This window comes from Natrix helvetica, assembly GCF_964273705.1.
Source record: "Natrix helvetica genome assembly, chromosome: 12".
Lineage (NCBI taxonomy): Eukaryota > Metazoa > Chordata > Lepidosauria > Squamata > Natricidae > Natrix > Natrix helvetica.
This window is the reverse complement of record NC_138556.1, coordinates 10,564,338-10,585,428: the sequence shown is the minus strand read 5'-3', so window position 1 is coordinate 10,585,428 and position 21,091 is coordinate 10,564,338. Positions and strand designations below refer to the sequence as shown.

The 21,091-nt window shown below is 41.9% G+C and overlaps 1 protein-coding gene across 5 annotated transcripts in view; it reads left to right on the top strand.

The window, feature by feature from the left end:
* Positions 1-21,091, top strand: part of NTRK3 (neurotrophic receptor tyrosine kinase 3) — a 589,676-nt gene that overhangs the window by 139,989 nt on the left and 428,596 nt on the right. The window contains exon 1 of one of the 5 annotated variants that reach the window (XM_081964823.1): positions 17,133-17,260. The exons of 3 other annotated variants lie outside the window; for them this stretch is intronic. In XM_081964823.1, the coding sequence (XP_081820949.1) occupies positions 17,253-17,260 (8 nt within the window). In that variant the 5' untranslated portion in view covers positions 17,133-17,252. Of the gene's footprint in view, positions 1-17,132; positions 17,282-21,091 lie in introns of those variants that run through there. One more of the 5 variants, XM_081964816.1, reaches the window with a different exon arrangement.

Genomic DNA, 21,091 nt, shown 5'->3' with positions numbered 1-21,091 from the left:
CATCTGTCAGAAATGGTGTAGGGTCTCCTGCTTGGGTGGGAGGGTTGGACTTCCAACTCTATAATCTATAATCTGTAATCTTCTCTTTCTCTGAAATCCTCTCCATGAAGTATATTATGAAGTGTACGTTACAAAGAATGGAGGGCAGTGCGGGAAGTGGTATGGTGTTGGTAGGATTGCATTGCCCAGATTCAATACTTCAGGTTTCCACCCAAAAATCTCTTTGGATAATTTTGAATTAATCACCACGTCTCAACTCAATGTCTTTTTGCAAGGTGTTTTTTTCCCCTCTCTCTCTTTTTGCTGAGGATAGAGTTATCAGTTCCTGGAGGAAACATGGGATATGAAACTAACAAATAACCTAAATTGGACAATTATGTGCAAAATTACATGCAATAAGTGATGGATCCCTGGTGCATTTGCCATTTTAAGAAAAGAGTAGAAATGTCTAAGTGATGCAGTTTTCCCTTTCTCGTCTGGTTAAACATGGTTCTGGGAGGTTTCCTGACAGTGAGAAATTTTCTGATAGTGAAGACAATCAACCTATGAAGCAGAAGTTGCCTTCAGAAGTTGTGGGAGCTTCATCCCTGGAGGCTTTCAAGAAGAGACTGGACTGCCATCTGTCAAAAATGGTGTAGGGACTCCTGCTTGGGCGGGGAGTTGAACTAGATGACCTGCAAGGTCCCTTCCAACTCTGTTAATCTCTTAATCTGTCTGATGAGCCCATTGCAGGACACAGAAGTGGGACCACCCATCTTTGTGTTCAGGAGTGTGACAGTGTGTGTTTTGGTGTCTGTGTGTGTTTTGGTGTGTGCGTGTGTGTGTGTGTGTGTGTGTGTTTGTGTGTGTGTGGCAGGGGTGGGTTCTGGCAGGTACTATTGCCAGTTTACTTGTGTGTGCTTTGCGTGCATGCATGCGCTTTGCGGCGAACCGGAGAACCGGCTTGGGGGCATGGCAGGCCTGGGTCGCTGCTGGTTCCAGTGACCCAGGCCGCCAAACCACTACTGGTTCAACAGAACCTGGCCAAACTGGTAGGAACCCACCACTGGTGTGTGGTGGCAACCACCATTCTCTGTGAATGCTACATATAAGCAGGTATCAACAAGATCTCCTCCAGATGAACACATTTCCACTCTCTTGACACAAAACTGTTTTTTGCAGAGCTCCTAGCTGACACTCCTGTTTCCCTTTTGGATAGTTTTTTCCTCGTCCCCCACTGCCCTTTTTTAAAAAGATCATTTTGGGAAAACCTAAAACCCGTCCAACCCTTTAATGCTGCTCTGATTGGTTTTGATGAAGGGTATTGCTCAAATGGGCTTCTGTAGGACTCCCTGAGTGCTAAATGAAACTGAATTTTCCTGAGGCTCAGCAACGTGAAAGCATAGAGATCTGCATTCGTTTCACAATGACTGGGGGGGGGGGGGAAAAAAAAAAACCCCCGAACAGATTGGGGCCCATTTGCTTCGGCTTCCATTCATTACGTACAAATGTGATGAGTTACAAATGGGTGCAGATGGGTCCATTCTAATGAGCTCATTCATACCCATTTGTCACTCACTGGGGAATTGGGTGGGAGGAATTCCTTTCTCCAGGGGCACTAGTTTCATTTTTTTTAAAAAAAAATCCCCCCTGAATTCTGAGGTGTAGAAAAAAAAAATATTTCCGGTTCTTTTCAATATAATTTATTTTGGTTTTTTTTACTCTCGGGCCAACGCACAGACCATAAAGCCCCTGTTTCCAAATTTTGCAATGTAGCTCCCCAAATCCGATACCAGCAGGGTATCCATGGAACAACAAGGGAAATATCAGAGGGAAGTGTAGGAGTAAACACCAACATTAATGTGAAGCATAGCTGTGTTAGGGGAAGCTCCAAACTGCATAGGTTGTGCCAAACTGCATACAAGGATTATAGCAAACACATACAAAATATGTATTTTTTCATTAAGAAACGATCTGCAACAGGAAAAGTGAAATAGTTTGCAACAGGGACTTATTTTTGCCGCCACCACCTCCAACGCTTGCAGTCAGGATTCCCTTCCTTAAACGCTTCGAAACAGCGTGACATCTGGAAAGACAGTAAACTAAGTAGAAGAATTTAATAAAGCCGTCGCCAAGAGGAGCAAAGGAACAAAAAAAAAAATGTTAGAGGAAAAGCACAACTTTAACCAAGCTGTCACAAATAAGAACCAATGGAAAGCCAGTGGAAATAAATGTACATTTGAAATAATGTGAACTCAAACAACGTCGACTGAAATACAAAACAAACGGGGATGAATAGAAAAAGAAATTAATAGGATTATACAATGGAAAGTATTTTGTGTCCCTTAAGAGAGCTGGCTTCCTTTGGAAGGTTGCTTATATTTAACTCAAGATTTCATGATCTTGGGATATGGAAAATCTCTTTCTCTTTCTCTTTTCTCTTTCTCTTTCTCTCTCTCTCTCTCTCTCTCTCTCTCTCTCTCTCTCTCTCTCCCTCCCTCCCTCCCTCCCTCCCTCCCTCTTCCTCTCCCTCTCCTTCCCTCCTCCCTCCTCCCTCCTCTCTCTCTCCTCTCTTTTCTCTCCCTCCCTCTCCCCCCTCTCTCATAATATATATATTAAAAAAAAATGATCTAGCCCACCAAGTGATGCAAGTGCAGCTCGTATATCTCAGTCCTCTGAGATAGTTAAATTACAGATGTTGGGTCAACATCAAGGTCGTGATGGATGCAGGAGTCCATCTATGACACTCCAATGGTTCTTCTGATTCTTGCGACGCTCTGGAAAGCTTGTGTCAAACCCTTGTTTGTTTGTTTGTTTGTTTGTTTTATTGGATTTATGGGATGCCTGGTATTATGACCAGGAGTGAAATGCTACCAGTTTGGGATGATTCGCCTGAACTGGTAGTAAAAAATTCTATCAGTTTGGGCGAACCGGTAGTTCCGACGATCAGCTGTGGGACAATGGGATTTTGATTATGTGCCCCATTTTCCACCTCCTTGCGAGCCCTGCACTTACCTGCCATGATGAACGGGCAATGTGGAGACTCCAGGGAGGGGGAGGGAGTGGCATCAGGGGTGTGGCCAACCAGGGCCAGAATTTGGGGTTTTGCCGAACTGAGCAGAATCCTAGCTAAAGGATCGCCTGAACCCGTGTGAACCCCCAGCAGCCCACCCATGATTCAGAGATGGGTTCCTGTTCTGACCCCCCTTCTTCCTTTGCCCACACAGAACACGCTCCGGAACAATACTATTTTAACAGGGTTTATTTCACAGACAGACAGACAGATCCTTGACAGTAAACCACCACGACAAGGCTCACAAACACGAGACACGAAAGCAGCTATCCAGCCTGCTACGTTTCCAAGACCAAACTTCTTGCAGGATTTCTTTGTTGACTGCTGCAAAGGGCGTATGCTCAGTCAACCCTTTTATAGCCTGAAGGGGAGTCTACTTATCAGCAGCTGAGAGCCCTTACCGCCTATAACTGCGCCCTTGCTCTCTGCGTCTGTGGGCGCGGCGATAACAAGCGTCCAAGAACTCCCTGCTGATCTTTGATTCACTGTCCTGTGAGTCCTCCCCACTGCTCCAAGGCATGGCATCAGGAGCCCCCCTCCTTTGGCTCTCACCGCTGCTCCATGCCTCAGGCGCCTCCTGGTGGCCAACCAGACTCTCCGATCCCTGCTCAGAGTCAGAACCCTGCCCAAGATCCTCCTCATTCTCCAGAGCCGACTCATAGGGACCCTCACTCTCGGAGTCTGGTGGCAGATGCAATGGCTCCTGCTGGGCCACAACAGGTTCCTACCGGTTCAGACCGGTTCGGACGAGTAGGTAGTAACTTGGCTGGCCACACCCCTGAACCGGTTCTATCGGCACCATAGGCACTGCCATCTTGTTTTTTGCTTCTGCGCATGTGCAGAAGCATTTTTTACCTAGTGTGCAATGCCCAAAGTGCATCCCTGAGCGAACCGGCAGTAGAAGAAGCTTGGACCCACCCCTGCCATGGTTGTAAGTTGAGGATTACCTGTCCCGTTATCTTCTGAACCGGATTTCACTTACTTAGAGGAAGCCCACCTCTGCTTTTGGAGAAGCGTATAGTTATATATGCTGGACAAATAGGCTTCGTTCTTTAAGCAAATAGGTTATTGATTTCTCCCTTGGTTTCCCGGACATATTCGTCCCAGTGCAGGGTTGATTTTGCTTCTCCTCCTCCTCCTCTCCCCACCAGACTCATTTCACATTCTAGCAGGGATCCTTTCTGGTTAGGCCAGCTGATGCTGAGTGCCGAATGGAATTCATCAGCCTTCCACGTTCCTCTTCATAATAAGGATACCTGGGAAGGTAATTCTGGAAGGCTTTGATTTTATTCATGCCTTTGGATGAAGGCGAGGATTATGCATTTCAAGGTACAATGCTTGGCACAAAAAGAAACACGCGGCAATTAAAAACGCCTTTTTTAACTGCAAAGCAAACCTGCAAAGTACTTAAATTGTAAAATGTTTTACACACACACATACACACACACACACAGAGCAATGGTGGATTTCAATTTATTTTACTACTGGTTCGCTCATGCATGCATACGTGCGATGCTTCTGCATATCCGGGTGGGTGGGCGGAGCCTCCCATCGCCGCCACTACCGGTTCGCCTGATCTGGAGCGAACCTCTAGAAACACACCTCTGACACACACACACACAGGGAGAGAGGGAGAAGGAGAGAGATTTGATATTTAAAGCCATATGGGAATGACCTTTTAGCAGTTTCATGTAGACCAAAACTCTCTGTGTGTGTGTGTGTGTTGTATTTGTGCTGATAAATAAATAAAGGGAGACCAGTATAGATCTATTTCAAGCTATTTAGCTCTCATCAGCTAGCCATACCCTTACTGGGATTTGAACCTGGGCTGTATTACATATTAGGCAGGAGTCTTAGCCACTAAGCCACAGGCTCTCCTCCTTATCAGCTGAGCCAGGGAAATAGGTATGTATTTGTGTTACAACCCCTAGTATGCCCAAATATGGGAGGGAGCTCACTACTCCCCCTTTCTGTCCTTCGGCTCATTACAGGAAACCATCCAGGCTTCCTGTAACATTATTTTTAATGTTGCCTTTTTATATTTGTGTTGTATTTGTGCTGATAAATAAATAAAGGGAGACTAGTATAGATCTATTTCAAACTATTTAGCTCTCATCAGCTAGCCATACTCTTACACACACACACACACACACATATGCATGTGTGTGTGTGTGTGTGTTGTATTTGTGTTTTGTGTGTGTATATATATATATATATATATATATATATATATATATATATATATATATATATATATATATATATATATATATATATATATATATATATATATATATATATATATATATATATATATATATATATATATATATATATATGTATATATATATATATATTCGTAGATTTTCACGGGTGTAGGTATGCTGGTTTTGTTGTATTCGGGTCTTTTCCCGTGTAAGGTTGACAATCTCAACCTTACACGGGAAAAGACCCGAATACAACAAAACCAGCATATATATATATTCATTGAATTTTCTCTATGTTGCAAAATTTATTTCTCAACCAACAAATTGGCATCGATATGATGATTCTAGGGAAGAAGAAAAAAATAATCAGCAATTTGACAAAACCCCGATTGTTCTCCCAGATGAAACAAATTGCTACAGCCAGCAGGTTCCTTTGCATGAAGCTATGCCTTTGTCCCTCAGCAAATTTTCCCTCACTACTTTAAGTCTTTGTTTACTGGCAGGAGGATGATAGTTTTTGATAATGCATAAGATGAAAAGAAGCTTCGTCTTCAGCCATCTCCTAGATCCACATAGCAATAGCAATGGCAGTTAGACTTCTGTACCACTTCACAGTACTTTACAGCCCTCTCTAAGCGGTTTACAGAGTCAGCCTCTTTCCCCCACCAATCTGGGTCCTCATTTTACCCACCTCGGAAGGATGGAAGGCTGAGTTAATCTGGAGTCGGTCAGGATTGAATTGATGGCAGTGGGCAGAATTAGCCTGCGATACTGCATTCTATTAACTGCACCATCTCATAGAAGGAATTGTTTGAGGAAATCAGAAATTATTCCAAAAAAACTAGAAGAGAAGAGGAAGGGATCTTGGAGGTTTTCTAGCCCAGCCCCCTGCTCAAGCAGGAGACCCTATACCATTTCAGATAAATGACTGTCTAGACTCTTGTTAAAAAATCTCCAGTGAGGAAGCCCCTACAACTTCTGGTGGCAAGCTGTTCCCCTGGTTAATTGTCCTTTCTGTTAGGAGATTTATCCTTAATTCCAGGTTGCTTCTCTCTTGAATTAGTTTCCAACCATTGTTTCTCTGGTACTTTGGAGAATAATTTATATTTGGAGAATATTATTTTTTGGAGAATAAAAATAATTTGGAGAATAAATAATACTTCACCATCACTTTATGCAGCATGGACTAAGAGTATTACATTTCAGGCCTGTTCTGTGAGAAATGATGGAGGAAGGAATATTTGATTGATATTTGCCTATGAAGGGGGTGGGGTTAGATTCTTGCTTTCATATTTTTTTCTGTTGCTTTTTCTCTTGAGGTTTGCCACTTACAGTTCATTTGTACAGTTCATCTTCCTTCCTAGTACCTATGTCTCTTTCCTAGTACCTGTCTCTTCCCAATTATGACTATAGCCATGTTGCTTGTATCTTTAAAATTCATATTGTTTTATTTGTTTCCTAGTATGCTTTGATTGCTTATTAGTAACCTATGACTATCACTAAGTGTTGTATCTTATGATTCTTGATGAATGCATTCTATTTTATTTTTTTTTATGTACACTGAGAGCTAATGCACCAAAGACAAATTCCTTGTGTGTCCAACCACACTTGGCCAATAAAGAATTCTATTCTATTCTATTCTATTCTATTCTATTCTATTCTATTCTATTCTATTCTATTCTATTCCATTCCATTCCATTCCATTCCATTCTTTTGTTGGGCAGGCATATACATTAAATACATAAATAGTATGTAAACTATAGTTAGTCCTTATGTATGAACCAAGCCCACTATGGCTTCCTCTATAAAACATAGCTCCACGAAGCCATGTTGGAGCAATCTCTAAACAGCCAGTAGATTTATGCTGTCAGATACAATATATGTTCAAAGGGAAGTGAACCTTACTGAAATCATTTGGATTTATTTCCAAATAATTACACATAGGCTCAGTTCTATAGACACGACAAAATAGAGTTCAAACAGAATCCTTCTGAGAAGCAATCCAAACAGCAGGATACCCTTCGAGCCGAAACTTATCTGTGTTGCTTGAGGATGCTGTAAGCAAAATCTGCATGAATGTATTTTCCTCCCTTGCATGACAGAATAATCAGCCGCATTTAATAACACAAGGCTTGGACAAGGCTTTTGCCTTGAGTCTCTTGCAAGCGAAGGGAATGTCACTAATTAAATGAGCAGCGTCCTGATTCTGTAATTGTAACCTGTAATTGAAATGGTACAGAGTGCATAACCTGGAGATATGAAGGCAGAGACAAATGTAATATTCTAATAAGCCAAGTTCAATGTATGTTTATCCATGGTTGGTCATTATCTCTCAGCCTGAACTATTCCTCAAAATTGTTGACAAAAATTAGTAGAGGGAAAGCTTTTGAACTCCTTGTATTGAACTCTTTTTGGGGGGCGGGGGGGGGGAATTCAGTGCTGCAAGATCCTTATTTCGCTTTCTTTGTCTACTTTCAAAAAACATTGTTTTACATCCATAGATATTGCTTTTAATCTTCTCTATCTCTTTCAATCTTAACTGTTCCTTGCTTTTATTGACTTCATTCTTTGCAACTTTCTCCTCATGCACATTTTACAGGATCTTTCACCATCACCATCACCATTATATACTTTATTCATTAAACATGACACTCAGTCAACTGAACATTCAAAAATGCATTACAAATACCAGTGACTGGTGCTAATGGTTGATACGGGTTGCTGCCAGTGTCCTAGGTATCAACCAAGTATCTTCTTTCTTTTTCTTTTCTTCTTCTTCTTCCTCTTCCTCTTCTTCTTCTTCTTCTTCTTCTTCTTCTTCTTCTTCTTCTTCTTCTTCTTCTTCTTCTTCTTCTTCTTCTTCTTCCTCCTCCTCCTCCTCCTCCTCCTCCTCCTCCTCTTCTTCTCCTTCTCCTCCTCCTCCTCCTCCTCCTCCTCCTCCTCCTCCTCCTCCACCTTCATTTCCACTTCCTCCTCCTCCTCCTCCTCCTCCACATCATCATCATCATCATCATCATCATCATCATCATCATCATCATCATTATTATTATTATTATTACTATTTTGCATTTTTTCTTGGATTTTTTTCCCTCATCCACAGACTCATCACTTCATCATTTGTTGGGGCAGATTAATCTGTCTTCTTTGCTTTTCATATAGAACTTGTATTTTGTCTTCCTAGAATCATTCTATTTTTATTTTATTTATTTTCATTTTCTTCTTTATGCTTTCCCCTCCACAATCCAGTCCTGACCCTACCAAAATAATGTTTCCATTCCACATTCAGAGCCTCTTAACATCCTAATGTCCTTCACTAATTTGATTTGTTTTTATTTCACTCATTTTGTGTTTCCTGGATTTATAGAGCTGCCAAACTCAAACAACATCTATTTTCATCACAAACAATGAGCTAACAAATGGTTTTTGATGCATTCCTCTACATATTTGAATGAACTTATCATTAGACCATGTATTTGAAACAAACAATCAAAAGACGATATTTACCAGTTACCATTCTCATTAACTCTTGGATCTCCAAAAGGCCTAATCACTTTTTCTACTCTCTTCTTCTCTTGTCCCACCCACCCATTCATATTACTTCATGGAGTATTTTTCTCTCTCCAGAACCTATTCATTCAGAACATTACATATTTTTTCCTCAAATTCAATTCCATGGAGACAACAATGTTAGCAGCCTACGGATTCTTGCTCTTATACACACCCAGAGCAATCTAAATAATACCTGTTCATACTTGCTGATGTATAATCATAATAAACCTTCATTTTCCTATAAGTATTCATAACCTCCACAAGATCAAACTACCTTCACTCAGATCTGTTTCATCCTTCTTCTTTATTTTAGTTTCACAGAAACCCAATACCTGTTGTTCTTTGTGTCATTTCATTTACAAAATCAAGTGCTTTTCCATTGATTTCATTTACTATCTTAAGTTGCAATGTTGCCGATGCCGTAGTCCTCACCAGATTGTTCCCTTAGATATTGACCTCCAATGCCCATCATAGCTTAGGTCAACCTAGATCCAACCTAGAACTAAGCAGCAAATTCCTGACAGTGAGGACAATTAATCAGTGGAACAGCTTGCCTCCAGAAGTTGGGAGTCTCCATCACTGGAGGTTTTCAATAAGAGATTGGGCTGCCATTTGTCTGAAATAGTGTAGGGTCTCCTCCTTGAGCAAGGGAGTTGGAGTAGAAGACCTACAAGATCCCTTCCCACTCTGTAATTCTGTTATTTTGATCTTATACATCAATATACCATTATCCATGTTTTGCCAACTAGGAGGTACATGCAATTTTCTGTGACACATGATGTATTATTACTATTATTATTACACAACTAATTAAGTTTTATGTCAGTTTTCATGGACAAATAAGTTTTCGTTGTATTCACGAGGTTGGCTATAAGTCACTCATAAGAGAACAGTTCTATTTTAATCATTCCTCGTGTTTTAGTTTAAAAACATATGCCTATCCCCATCCCGCTGTTGTTAGTGTCTACTCAAAGTGCTTCTAGCCACAAATCAGAGTAGTTAGAAGCTTTTAATGCTTTCTTAACTAAGATGTTATAAAAATGACGATTACAATTAAAATAAAGTATCAAAATTATTTTGTACAATTAAACTATAATTAGAAAGAATTATGGCATATAAAGTGAATGGCTGACCATAAAGACCTCAATTAAGTCAAAAAGAAAGAAAGAAATATAAATATAATTATCAGCTGAGGTTGTAATGGAGCCAGTTATTATTATTTTTAATCCTAAGGTTAGCTTCTTTCAACAAACATTCTATTAGCAATTAGTAACTTGTATTAAAAGAAATTGAGGGTAAGAATAGAAATGTGTGTAATTAAAGATAATGATTTGCATGGATTTTTATTGATCTGGCCACAATTCTTGGTATATGCACTAGAATTCTACGTATTTAATGTTCTACCAAGTTAGTCATATTCATCTAGACCCTTAAATGATTAAATTGCATTTTTCAAAATTTCACAGTCACGCCTAATAAAAGCCCAATAATTAAGAATAGAAAAAATGATCAATATTTATAGGAGTCACCAGGGAAGAAATGATGATTGCACCTTGCATTACTTGTTTTTCTTTCAGTCTATTTGTATATTGTTTTTACACCCATGACCTCACAAGTTAGGGAAAAGTAAATGTTCCCCTCGCACATATGTGCTAGTCATTCCCGACTCTAGGGGGCGGTGCTCATCTCCATTTCCAAGCTAAAAAGCCAGCGCTGTTGGAGACATCTCTGAGGTCATGTGGCCGGCATGACTAAATGCCGAAGGCACACGGAACGCTGTTACCTTTCCACCAAAGGTGGTCCCTATTTTTTCTACTTGCATTTTTACGTGCTTTCAAACTGCTAGGTTGGCAGAAGCTGGGACAAGTAACGGGAGCTCACTCCGTTAGGTGGTGCTAGGGATTTGAACCGCCGAACTGCCGACCTTTCTGATTGATAAGCTCAGCATCTTAGCCACTGAGCCACCACGCCCCTTTTACACCCATGACCTCACAAGTTAATACATATCAAAGGATTATACAGCTGTACTATAAGGACAAGACAGAAGCTAAATGGAAGGAGGTTCCAAAGCTATTAAGCTTGCTTCTAAGAAAGCTTCTTTTTTGAAGAATAAATAGGATATCCTGCGTCTGCATTGTTGATCACCAACAATCAGTATCCAAGCTGAGACTAAATGAGGAACCCAAGGATTAATTGAAGTTGTCACATTTTATCATCCACCAGGGCTATCAGTGGAAGGATTCGGTGGGCACTAAATGCCTCCTACTTTTCAAGGCTAACTGTTGGCTCCCAATAACCCTCTTCCCATGCCACAAGAAGTTAGCTATCTCCTCTCAGGGTCAATTTTATATGCCAGCACCATGCAATCACAATATTATTTGGGGCCATTTTTAATCTTCCTCCCAAATATTCCAAAGGATGCTGGGAAAGAATCATTTTCACTTTTTCCTTTCTGCCTTTTTTTCTGTTTGTCCTCCAGAGAACAAAAGACAAGCATTGTAGTTCGTATAATACCTCTATACAGAAAATCCTAGAATGAAAACTCTTGACTCAGTTAATATATTCTCTCTCTTGCGCACATGGTCTCCCCCTGTGTGTGTGTGTGTGTGAGAGAGCGCGTGTGTGTGTATGTGTGTGTGTGTGTGTATAAACACACATACAAAGAGAAAGAGAGAGAGAGGCACACACAGAGAGACACAGAGAGGCAGAGAGAGGCAGAGACAGAGAGGCAGAGAGAGACAGACAAAGATACAGAGAGAGAAAAAGAGAGAGACAGAAAGAGATACAGAGAGAGAGAAAGAGAGAGACAGAGAGATAGAGAAAGAGAGAGACAGAGAGAGAAAGAGAGAGACAGAGAGTGAGAGAGGCAGAGAGAGAGACACACACACACAGAGACACACACAGAGAGGGGGGGAGACAGAGAGGCAGAGAGAGACTGAGAAAGAGAGACAGAGAGAGAAAAAGAGAGAGACAGAAAGAGATACACAGAGAGAGAAAGAGAAAGACAGAGACACAGAGAGAAAGACACAAAGAGAGACGGAGAGAGAAAGACACACACGCAGAGAGGCAGAGAGAGACTGCAGTACCTCAAGGAGCATAGGAAGAGCATTTAACCAAATTAGAACCATTCATATTGTTACAGTTTATATCAGTTATTCTCAATTTTGACCACTCTTAGTTCATTGAATGCCATCTCCCAGAATCCTCAAAAACCAGTTTGAGAACAGGTTGAGAAATTCTGGTGGTTGATGCCAACCCACCTGGAAATGATCAAGTTTGGAAAATACTGGTTTGCTAACCAGGTTTCAGGCTGAAATGTTTTTTTTTTCCAATTCTACCCAGGGTGGCCAAAATTAAATCTGGGACATGGCGAGCCAGGGCCGTTTCTCTAACACTGAGCTCCATCCTTTCTTTTCATGTTGGTTTTTATGGGTGGGAAAAGTTGGATGTTTTAAACCAAAGAGTTCTGAAGGTCACCCCTGGTTAGGGGAAAAAGTTTGTTTCATTGTTCAGCTGAGTAACTCTCCTGCCTTTCAGACAGTGGCCTTTGCAAATCTTACTTTTCCAAAAGCTGGTGAAAACAGAACATTGACTCTGCAGCACACAAATCATACACTATGCAGCTGACATCCTCCAATTCAGTCTCCTTGCCCTACATAAGCAGAAGTTTTCAAGATCTTCTATGGAATTCCTTAACCCACTTCAACATATTCAACATTTTGCAAACTCTTGAGTTTCTAATTTTAATTGATATCAAAATGTACTTGTTCATTGCCTTTGCTGCAAAATTAGTTCTTTAAGACTCTATCTTTTTTTTTCTGCTGAAGTTGGGCACCAAGGGATATTACTGTGGATGAACTGAAGTCACTTTCATTGCTAGCTGGTTGTAATTGTTACTGTGGATTTTAATGACTTTTAATTTATGTATAAGCTACTTGGAATGGACTTTAAGCAATGCAGCTAGATTTAAAATGTAATAGTCTTCTGTGTGTGTGTGTGTGTGTGTGTGTGTGTGTGTTGTATTTGTGCTGATAAATAAATAAAGAGAGACTAGTATAGATCTATTTCAAGCTACTTAGCTCTCATCAGCTAGCCATACCCTTACTGGGATTCGAACCTGGGCTGTATTATATATTAGGCAGATGTATTAGCCACTAAGCCACATGCTCTCCTCCTTATCAGCTGAGCCAGGGAAATAGGTATGTATTTGTGTTACAACCTCTGGTATGCCCAAATATGGGAGGGAACTCACTACTCCCCCTTTCTGTCTACCAGCTCACTACAGGAGACCATCCAGGCAGAAAACCATTTTTTAAAATGTATATGACTGTGGGTATGGGTGTATGTTCCAGCATAACTCTGAATGCCTCGAGCAATTTCAACCAAACTTGGTACACAGATGACTTACTCTCTGGAAACAAATACTGTGAGGGTAAGACACCCCTAACACCCCTCAAGCTGTGTGTTCTCTTAAGATGCAGCCTATTGTGCCTTAAATGGCTTCTACTGTACTGCTGTAAAATGACTTCTACTGTACAGCGCAGTGGAGTTGCCATGGTAACGGCTTCACAGTACTCCACAAGGGGGCACCCTCTGGTAAGGGGGAAAATCCAACATTAGAAATTACATTTCCCCCCTATAAATAAATACCCGGGCAATGCCAGGTTATCGGCTAGTATAATATAAAATCTAAGATGCTTGGATCTTCTGGCTCAGGGGTAGTCACCTTCCCATTTTAACACTCTTGTTACGATTTAGGCAGCAGTTCCTAATTATATGCTAAAAGAATTGAACCCAGTCACCATTTTCTTTCTGGGGACATGGAGGTGAGACCTCTGGCACCAAGAACTGCAACCCAAAGTCTTGGAGAGATACTAAATGAAGTAATAGAGACTCCACTTTTAGAGTCAGATGGAAGGATGGGTGTCAATACCATTTCAGAGAAGAAAGGATGGTTCACTGAAACGTATCAGCAAAGCTACTCCTTCTGAAGCTTTGCAGAGCTTTCTTCCAGGTTATCCTTCTCCAGTTGGATGATTTCTGGACTTCTCTTCCCATGATACCCAACCAACCTAATCAAAAGCTATTTCTCTGGGCATTAATGGAAGGAAGGCATCAAATAAACTAAATATGGATTAGAGAATAAGTCTGGGTTGTTGCACACCACCCAGATTAGTTTTCTGGGAGATGGGTGGCTGTATAAATTTGGTAGAGTGAAGATTAGATAGATAGATGATAGATAGATAGATAGATAGATAGATAGATAGATAGATAGATAGATAGATAGATGGATGGATGGATGGATGGATGGATGGATGGATGGACGGATGAATGGATGGACGCACAGGTGGGTGAATGTATGGATGGAGATAGATAGATAGATAGATAGATAGATAGACAGACAGACAGACATAAACTGTACAATTGAATGCAATAGGATTTTCATCTAAGCATTCTACATTTAAAATAACTTGCCTTTGTCAGTCTGTTCCATTGCTTCTTTCTGACCTCACAATGCCCTTGAATCCAAGAGTTCCCCCAAATACATTCAGGGTTTCCAAATTCCACTCTTTCCTACCTCCCCCCCCCCCAAAAAAAAAAAAATCTGGCTACAGTTTCCAGGCTAAAATGCCTCTTCTCTTAATTATTGATTTGTTTATTGCCGACACATTGGCAGAATGAGAATTGCCTCTTGCTTGCCAGATTCTTGCCTGCAACCACACAAGGGGTTGGAGAGGTCTCCAGTTTTGGCACTGGAAGCAAGCATGAACAGCTCCAAGGTCCCACCGCAGCTCTTTGGCTTGCACACCTCTGTGACCAAGGAAGCCCACAGATGAATTTGCTGATCTCTTCCTCTTGTCACCTCCAGAAAAGTTAAAGATGACCCCATGTGCCACGGGGAGGAATTTTCTGGAACTGAATTCTCTGGAACTCTTCCCTCCACATGGCCTGTTTCTCTTTAACAATATCACTTCTTAATACATCAAGCGGGGGCTTTGGGAACTTGGCACGCCTGATCAAAACACAATTATGCGATCGAATGCTGAAGCTGTTGTCATTTTCGCACAGGGAGAGATTAGATCCTACACATTAGTGTGATGGTTAATGATTTTAAAAAGCTGCTGTTGGGGAAAAGCGCGTACACACACACACACACACACACACACACACAGGCATGCCAATGGCTTGGGGAGCTCCTTCTGTTGTGATAATCAACCTGTAACATAATCTCCCCAATTTGGGGCTTTGCAAATTCAGAGGGAGGGTGTATGTACATATCAACAGAGCAATAATGATTCATTCTGTCCATGGAGCTTTATTTCCTATAACTTATGGTGGGTTTTTTTTCCCCTTTATGGTGTAGAGAAAATCAACTCTACCATGGCGAATCATGACATTTTCTGCAGGGGTGGCAGTCACCTTTTCTGATTCTTCTTGTTAAATCCCCATGCAGGTAGTAACACCTGCTGTAGGTGAGCCAGAGTCCTTGGCCTTTTGGTTTTCTCTCTCCTGGAATAAATAGATCAGGACCCACCACAGGGATGAATTTGCGGAATTCTTGGTGCTTTCTCAACTTGGTCGTTTCTCTACAAACATTTCATTACCCAACTTTACCGAACTAGATATAATGAAACATCTGCAACCAAACTCAGGGAGCACTGAGACCCCACAGGGGAACCCCGACTTTGGACCAATTTCTCTCTCTCTCAGCCCATGATAATCCACCTCTGATGAGATAGAAGAATGCCGTGTTGCCTTTAAGATGGGCACAGCTTCCAGGGTTTTTGCCACCACTAAGGGAGAATTCTGCCCTTAGGAAATAGTTGGTGAGTTTCTATTTTCTATAAAGAAATTGTCAATGGTGAGACTCTAAAAATAGTGCAGAGAAGAGCAACAAAGAAGATTAGGGGACCGGAGGCTAATACATATGATGAATGGTTATCACAACTAGGTTATTGTTGTTGTTGTTCATTGCAAAGTCGTGTCCGACCCATCGCGACCCCATGGACAATGTTCCTCCAGGCCTTCCTGTCCTCTACCATCCTCTGGAGTCCATTTAAGCTCACGCCAACTGCTTTGGTGACTCCATCCAGCCACCTCATTCTCTGTCGTCCCCTTCTTCTTTTGCCCTCCATCATTCCCAGCATCAGGCTCTTCTCCAATGAGTCCTTCCTTCTCATTAGGTGGCCAAAGTATTTGAGTTTCATCTTCAGGATCTGGCCTTCTAAAGAACAGTCAGGGTTGATCTCCTCTAGGACTGACCGGTTGGATCGCCTTGCAATCCAAGGAACTTGCAGGAAACTTCTCCACCATCATAGTTCAAAGGCCTCAATTATTTGGCACTCAGTCTTTCTTTATGGTCGTTTTCACAGCCATACATTGCAACTGGGAATACATTGCAACACATACATACAGCCATACTATATGTATAAATATTCTCTACTATGGGAATGTAATTTTCCAAACACAGAGACAGTATGTTTATGAGAGGAGGCTGACCTGAGACATTCAGACATGTTGGCCAAGCCTTTTCTAACCTGATGTTTTCCAGACATGTTTGTTCTTCAACCCCATCATCCTCGGTTTGCAAAGTCTTTGACCAACCCTTGATCTGAGCAATCGTTTGCTTTTGCTGAGGTTGGTCAGACTGAGTGCCAATTTCACCACCCAACCCTCTGATGGCTCTACTACTCTTTGACCTGTATGCTCATTAGCTGCTGATTTGGTAGCCTGACCTTTGGCCTGTTTCAGCGTTTGTCACTTGCTTCTGGCTGCTGGCTCTCTCCCTCCTGACCTCCGACTTAGTATCTATTAGGGCTTTGTGGGAGAAAACTATAGCTAAAGGCCAAAGCTCATGAATGGCATGAAAAAATATCTCAGGGGCAAGAACTGGCATGGCCAGTTCAAAGTGTTAGGTCAGCTACTTTGCAGGGAACAATCCCTCTCTCTTGCTAAAATCTGGTGTTGTGCAACCAATGGGTTTAGACAACACTGGATAAATAGACCGGGATCATACTTTGCACTAAGCCATGATTTCCTTCTTTATGTTTTATTCAGTGCATAACACAAGTCCCTTGATTCATCTAACATGTTAAGCCAGAGCAAAGTGAATCACATTATAGTTTAATGCAATGACCGAAACAAACAAAACCCCAACCTGCTAAAATGTAGCTTCCTATGGGCCGTAGCTACTAATCCTCAATAGACTGCATCATCCTTTCTCCATAATCTACATACACTTAGTAACCTAGCAGCCCTTCCCTTCATCTTTGGTCATCGCCATCTTTTAAAGGAACAGACATCCAATTGCCATCAGGCCTTATTCAAAATCCTTCTTATCACAGAAGCGCAAGAAGAAAACCAGCCTCTGGAGAACTCAACTACTCAACTCTGGCCTCCTTATATTCTCCGCTATTTCAAGACCTGTCCTTCTGGTTTATTGAATGCTAAGGCAAGTCCATTAACATGTGGGGTGAGACATCCTATTAAATCAAAAACAAACAGACCACATAATGCCTTTGCTTCTAGTCGAAATCCAACCCTTATGTTAAAATTATTATTCCAACCCAGAGTGAAGCCAGTGGATAATACTTTCTGCTCTGCCAGGAGAAATGGAGCTTATTCTTCTCCACTCCCCATTAATGAAAGCCATGCCCTGGAAGTAGAGATGATACTATAAAGTCATTATGTACACCCCACCCTTACTGGCCCCCACGAAAGCAATGAAAAGTAGTCGCTCAAGATCATTCAGGAAAGATCATTATTATTTGCCTTAATGCAGGGGGTGGGCAACCTGCAAGCCCCTGGGCCACATGCAGCATTGACCTAATTTGAAAAGGGACTGCAACCGATCAATTCATACTTTTGGCAAGAGGGAGAGGTTCCCTTTCTTAGTAGCCCATTGGGTGGGAAAAGGGCACAGCAGAAGGGAAAGAGAAAGAACAGGGTAAAGGAGAGACAGGAAGAAGGAAGGAAGAGAAAACCAATGCAGGCATGTTCCTGTCTATTCATATAAGTGGCCGATTCAGGGTGAAAGATATAAATGTATGAATGCAGGCTCTGTTTCAACTCCTGGCTGCTTTCAAAGCTTTTCGGATGCTTGATGTGAAGGTCTGGAAGAGGATGGTAAGAGTATTCAGCTAGACACACCGCCGTTTACTTAACCTGGCTGCTGAACCAACCAAAATTGGAAGTTCACAAAATATATTTTAAAAAGCATATTTTAGTCCTTCAGCAAGTTCATTAGCAGCAGCAGCAGCAGCAGCTTCAACAACAGGAATTTTAAAAATGGTTAACACTAACCAAGTTTAGCAAGCTGTACAAATCTGTTAGGGTTTTGTTTTGCTTTGGGGTGGGTTTTTTTTTGGGGGGGGGGAATCTGGTTCAGTACCTTGTTTGAGTGCCGTCATTTGGGATCAAGGACCTTGCCTAAATGTGCTTTTCAAAAGGGAGAAGAGTGTGTGCGTTGACCCACTCTTCAGCATGAAACTTAGTTTGTAGGAGTTGAAAAATATTGCACAGGGAGAGAAAAAGAAAGAGATTCCAGTCCATGAGTTATAGTCTCTCCCACTACTAATTTTGGTCCCACCACCCTTTTTGCAAATTGTCCTTTCCTCATCCTTCTGGAGTGACTGCATTTACTTGCATTCAAGGTCTGTGTGGTATGTTCAACAGCACACTCCAAAGTGAGAAGGGCCAAGATGCAACATGGAAGTTCTAACAGATGAAATTATATCTCTCTGTCTCTCTCTGTCTCTCTCTGTCTCTCTCTGTCTCTCTCTGTCTCTGTCTCTGTCTCTCTCTCTCTCTGTCTCTCTGTCTCTCTCCGTCTCTCTCTGTCTCTCTCTGTCTCTGTCTCTCTCTCTCTCTCTCTCTGTCTCTCTGTCTCTCTGTCTCTCTCTGTCTCTCTCTCTCTCTCTCTCTCTCTGTCTGTCTCTCTGTCTCTCTCTGTCTCTCTCTGTCTCTCTCTGTCTCTCTCTGTCTCTGTCTCTCTCTCTCTCTCTCTGTCTCTCTGTCTCTCTCCGTCTCTCTCTGTCTCTCTCTGTCTCTCTCTCTCTCTCTCTCTCTCTGTCTCTCTGTCTCTCTCTCTCTCTCTCTCTCTCTCTCTCTCTGTCTGTCTCTGTCTCTCTCTCTCTGTCTCTCTCTGTCTCTCTCTCTGTCTCTGTCTCTGTCTCTGTCTCTCTCTCTGTCTCTCTGTCTCTCTCTGTCTCTCTCTGTCTCTGTCTCTGTCTCTCTCTCTCTCTCTCTCTCTGTCTCTCTCCGTCTCTCTCTCCCCTCCCTCCCTCCCTCCCTCCCTCCCTTCCTTTCTCTTTCCTAAGATAATCAACAAAGTTTCATATGAACCAGACTTCAATCTTTACTCTTTGCCAAATTTGGCTTGACAAGTAAGGAATAGTCATGTGCAAATGCACCATGGACAGCGACAATTCAAAGACAATGCAGGATGACCCTTAAGGCAGGAGAAACAACTCTAAATCTATTGGTAGGTCACTGTGTGATTTGCAGTAGATCAGCAAGGGCTGCTCTCCCACTTTGTCTGGCAGATCTGCATTTTCTACTTGGCCCGTTGCCAGTATGGGCCACCTATTGCTTCCTGAATGCAGGACAGGATGATGTCCTGTTCCCAACCTTCATTGTCATTCCCATTGTTGGTTTCTTTTGCGTGAAATGCCTAGTGAGCAGTGAGCTTCTTCCAGTGAATCCTATCTGCAGCAGAGCCTTTGACATCTTCCCATTTGATGCCCACTGTCCATAAATAATCTTTTAAAGTCTGATGCCAAGTTTCCCACCCTTAATCCATTTCAAATTCCAGTCAGAACTGCTGCTTTATGGCAGATTTAAGCCTTTGGGATACATGGTCTCCAATGCTTAGTTCCTTGGTGGCATTTTTCAAGATGCAGCTGACTGCATTGTCCAGCATATGCCCTCCCATCCAGGGGCTGGTTGCTATCTAGACATTTTACCCTGGTCTCATTAGCTCCTATTTTCCATCATGATGATGTTACATAGCTGGCAATGAAACATCTCAAGAAAACTACCAAACTCAGAGAGCTGCAGCTGCTCCCCTCACACACCCCTTCCCCTTTCTTCTTCTTCTTCTTCTTCTTCTTCTTCTTCTTCTTCTTCTTCTTCTTCTTCTTCTTCTTCTTCTTCTTCTTCCTCCTCCTCCTCCTCCTCCTCCTCCTCTTCTTTTTCCTCCTCCTCCTCCTCCTCTTCTTCTTTTTCCTCCTCCTTCATCCCTCCTCCTTGTCCAACCCCATTCCCTTCTAGCACTGATGATGTTACTTAGTTAGGTCATGAAATGTCTGCAAGAAAATTTCCAAAGTCAGAGGGTATGAAAGGCATCTGATTTCAACCCCAAGCTACAAATATTCTCCTCTGTCAGTACTTGTCAATCTTTCCTCAAAATTACAAAAGCTCCTAGGCCCACTAACAGAAATTATTGGCTCTGGGAAAAACAAGTGTTAAATCTGATTAAAGCATCCTGCCTTTCAACTTTTTCACTGCTGGCAAAGAAAACAACAATCGGTACCATTTTCCTAATGCTGTGTTGAGGTCTCTTTTTCACTTTCTAAAGAGTATGCTCCCACCTCAGGAAAGAGGCTTTATTTAATTCGCAGGTAGTTTAAGCATTCCTTTTGATTTCCATTTTTTTTAAAAGGCTTTCTTCTGGGAGGTGGCAGAATGTACTATTGCTTGTGTGTGAAAAAGCCCAACAGGAGTTCCCTTCAGACGTCTCTTGAGGTTTAGCTGACACCTGGGAAGACAGGAAAGCTCTAGATTTATGGGGAGAAGGTTGTGGAATGAAAGACAGGATACGCAGGGATGCCACTGGGCCGCCATCTCCCTAAATAATGCAATAATTCTGTCCTTGGGATCTCTCTGAAATTCTCCTCTCTTTAGAAAGAGGTTTCAAAGCAAAATCTTTTTTTATCAGATTGAATGAAAACGGCTAGAAAAAACAAAACAGGGCAAAAAAAAAAAATCCCCCCCCCCCCAAGCACGGAATTGATTTCTCCCACTCTTGCATTACCCTATCTGCTAAAGTCACACTGAGCATCTGTTGGGAACTGACTGAAAGCCAGGAACAGCTTCTTCTGTTTTCCTGCCTTCTCCTGCTGCTTTGGAATTAACCCACTGTAGCCCATGCATCATCTTTGTCACAACAGCTCCTTGGGATGAAAGTAGAGATTTTGAAAAGAGTGCAGAAAAGAGAGCAACAAAGATGATTAAAGGAGGCTAAAACATATGAAGAACAGATGCAGGAATTGGGTTTGACTAG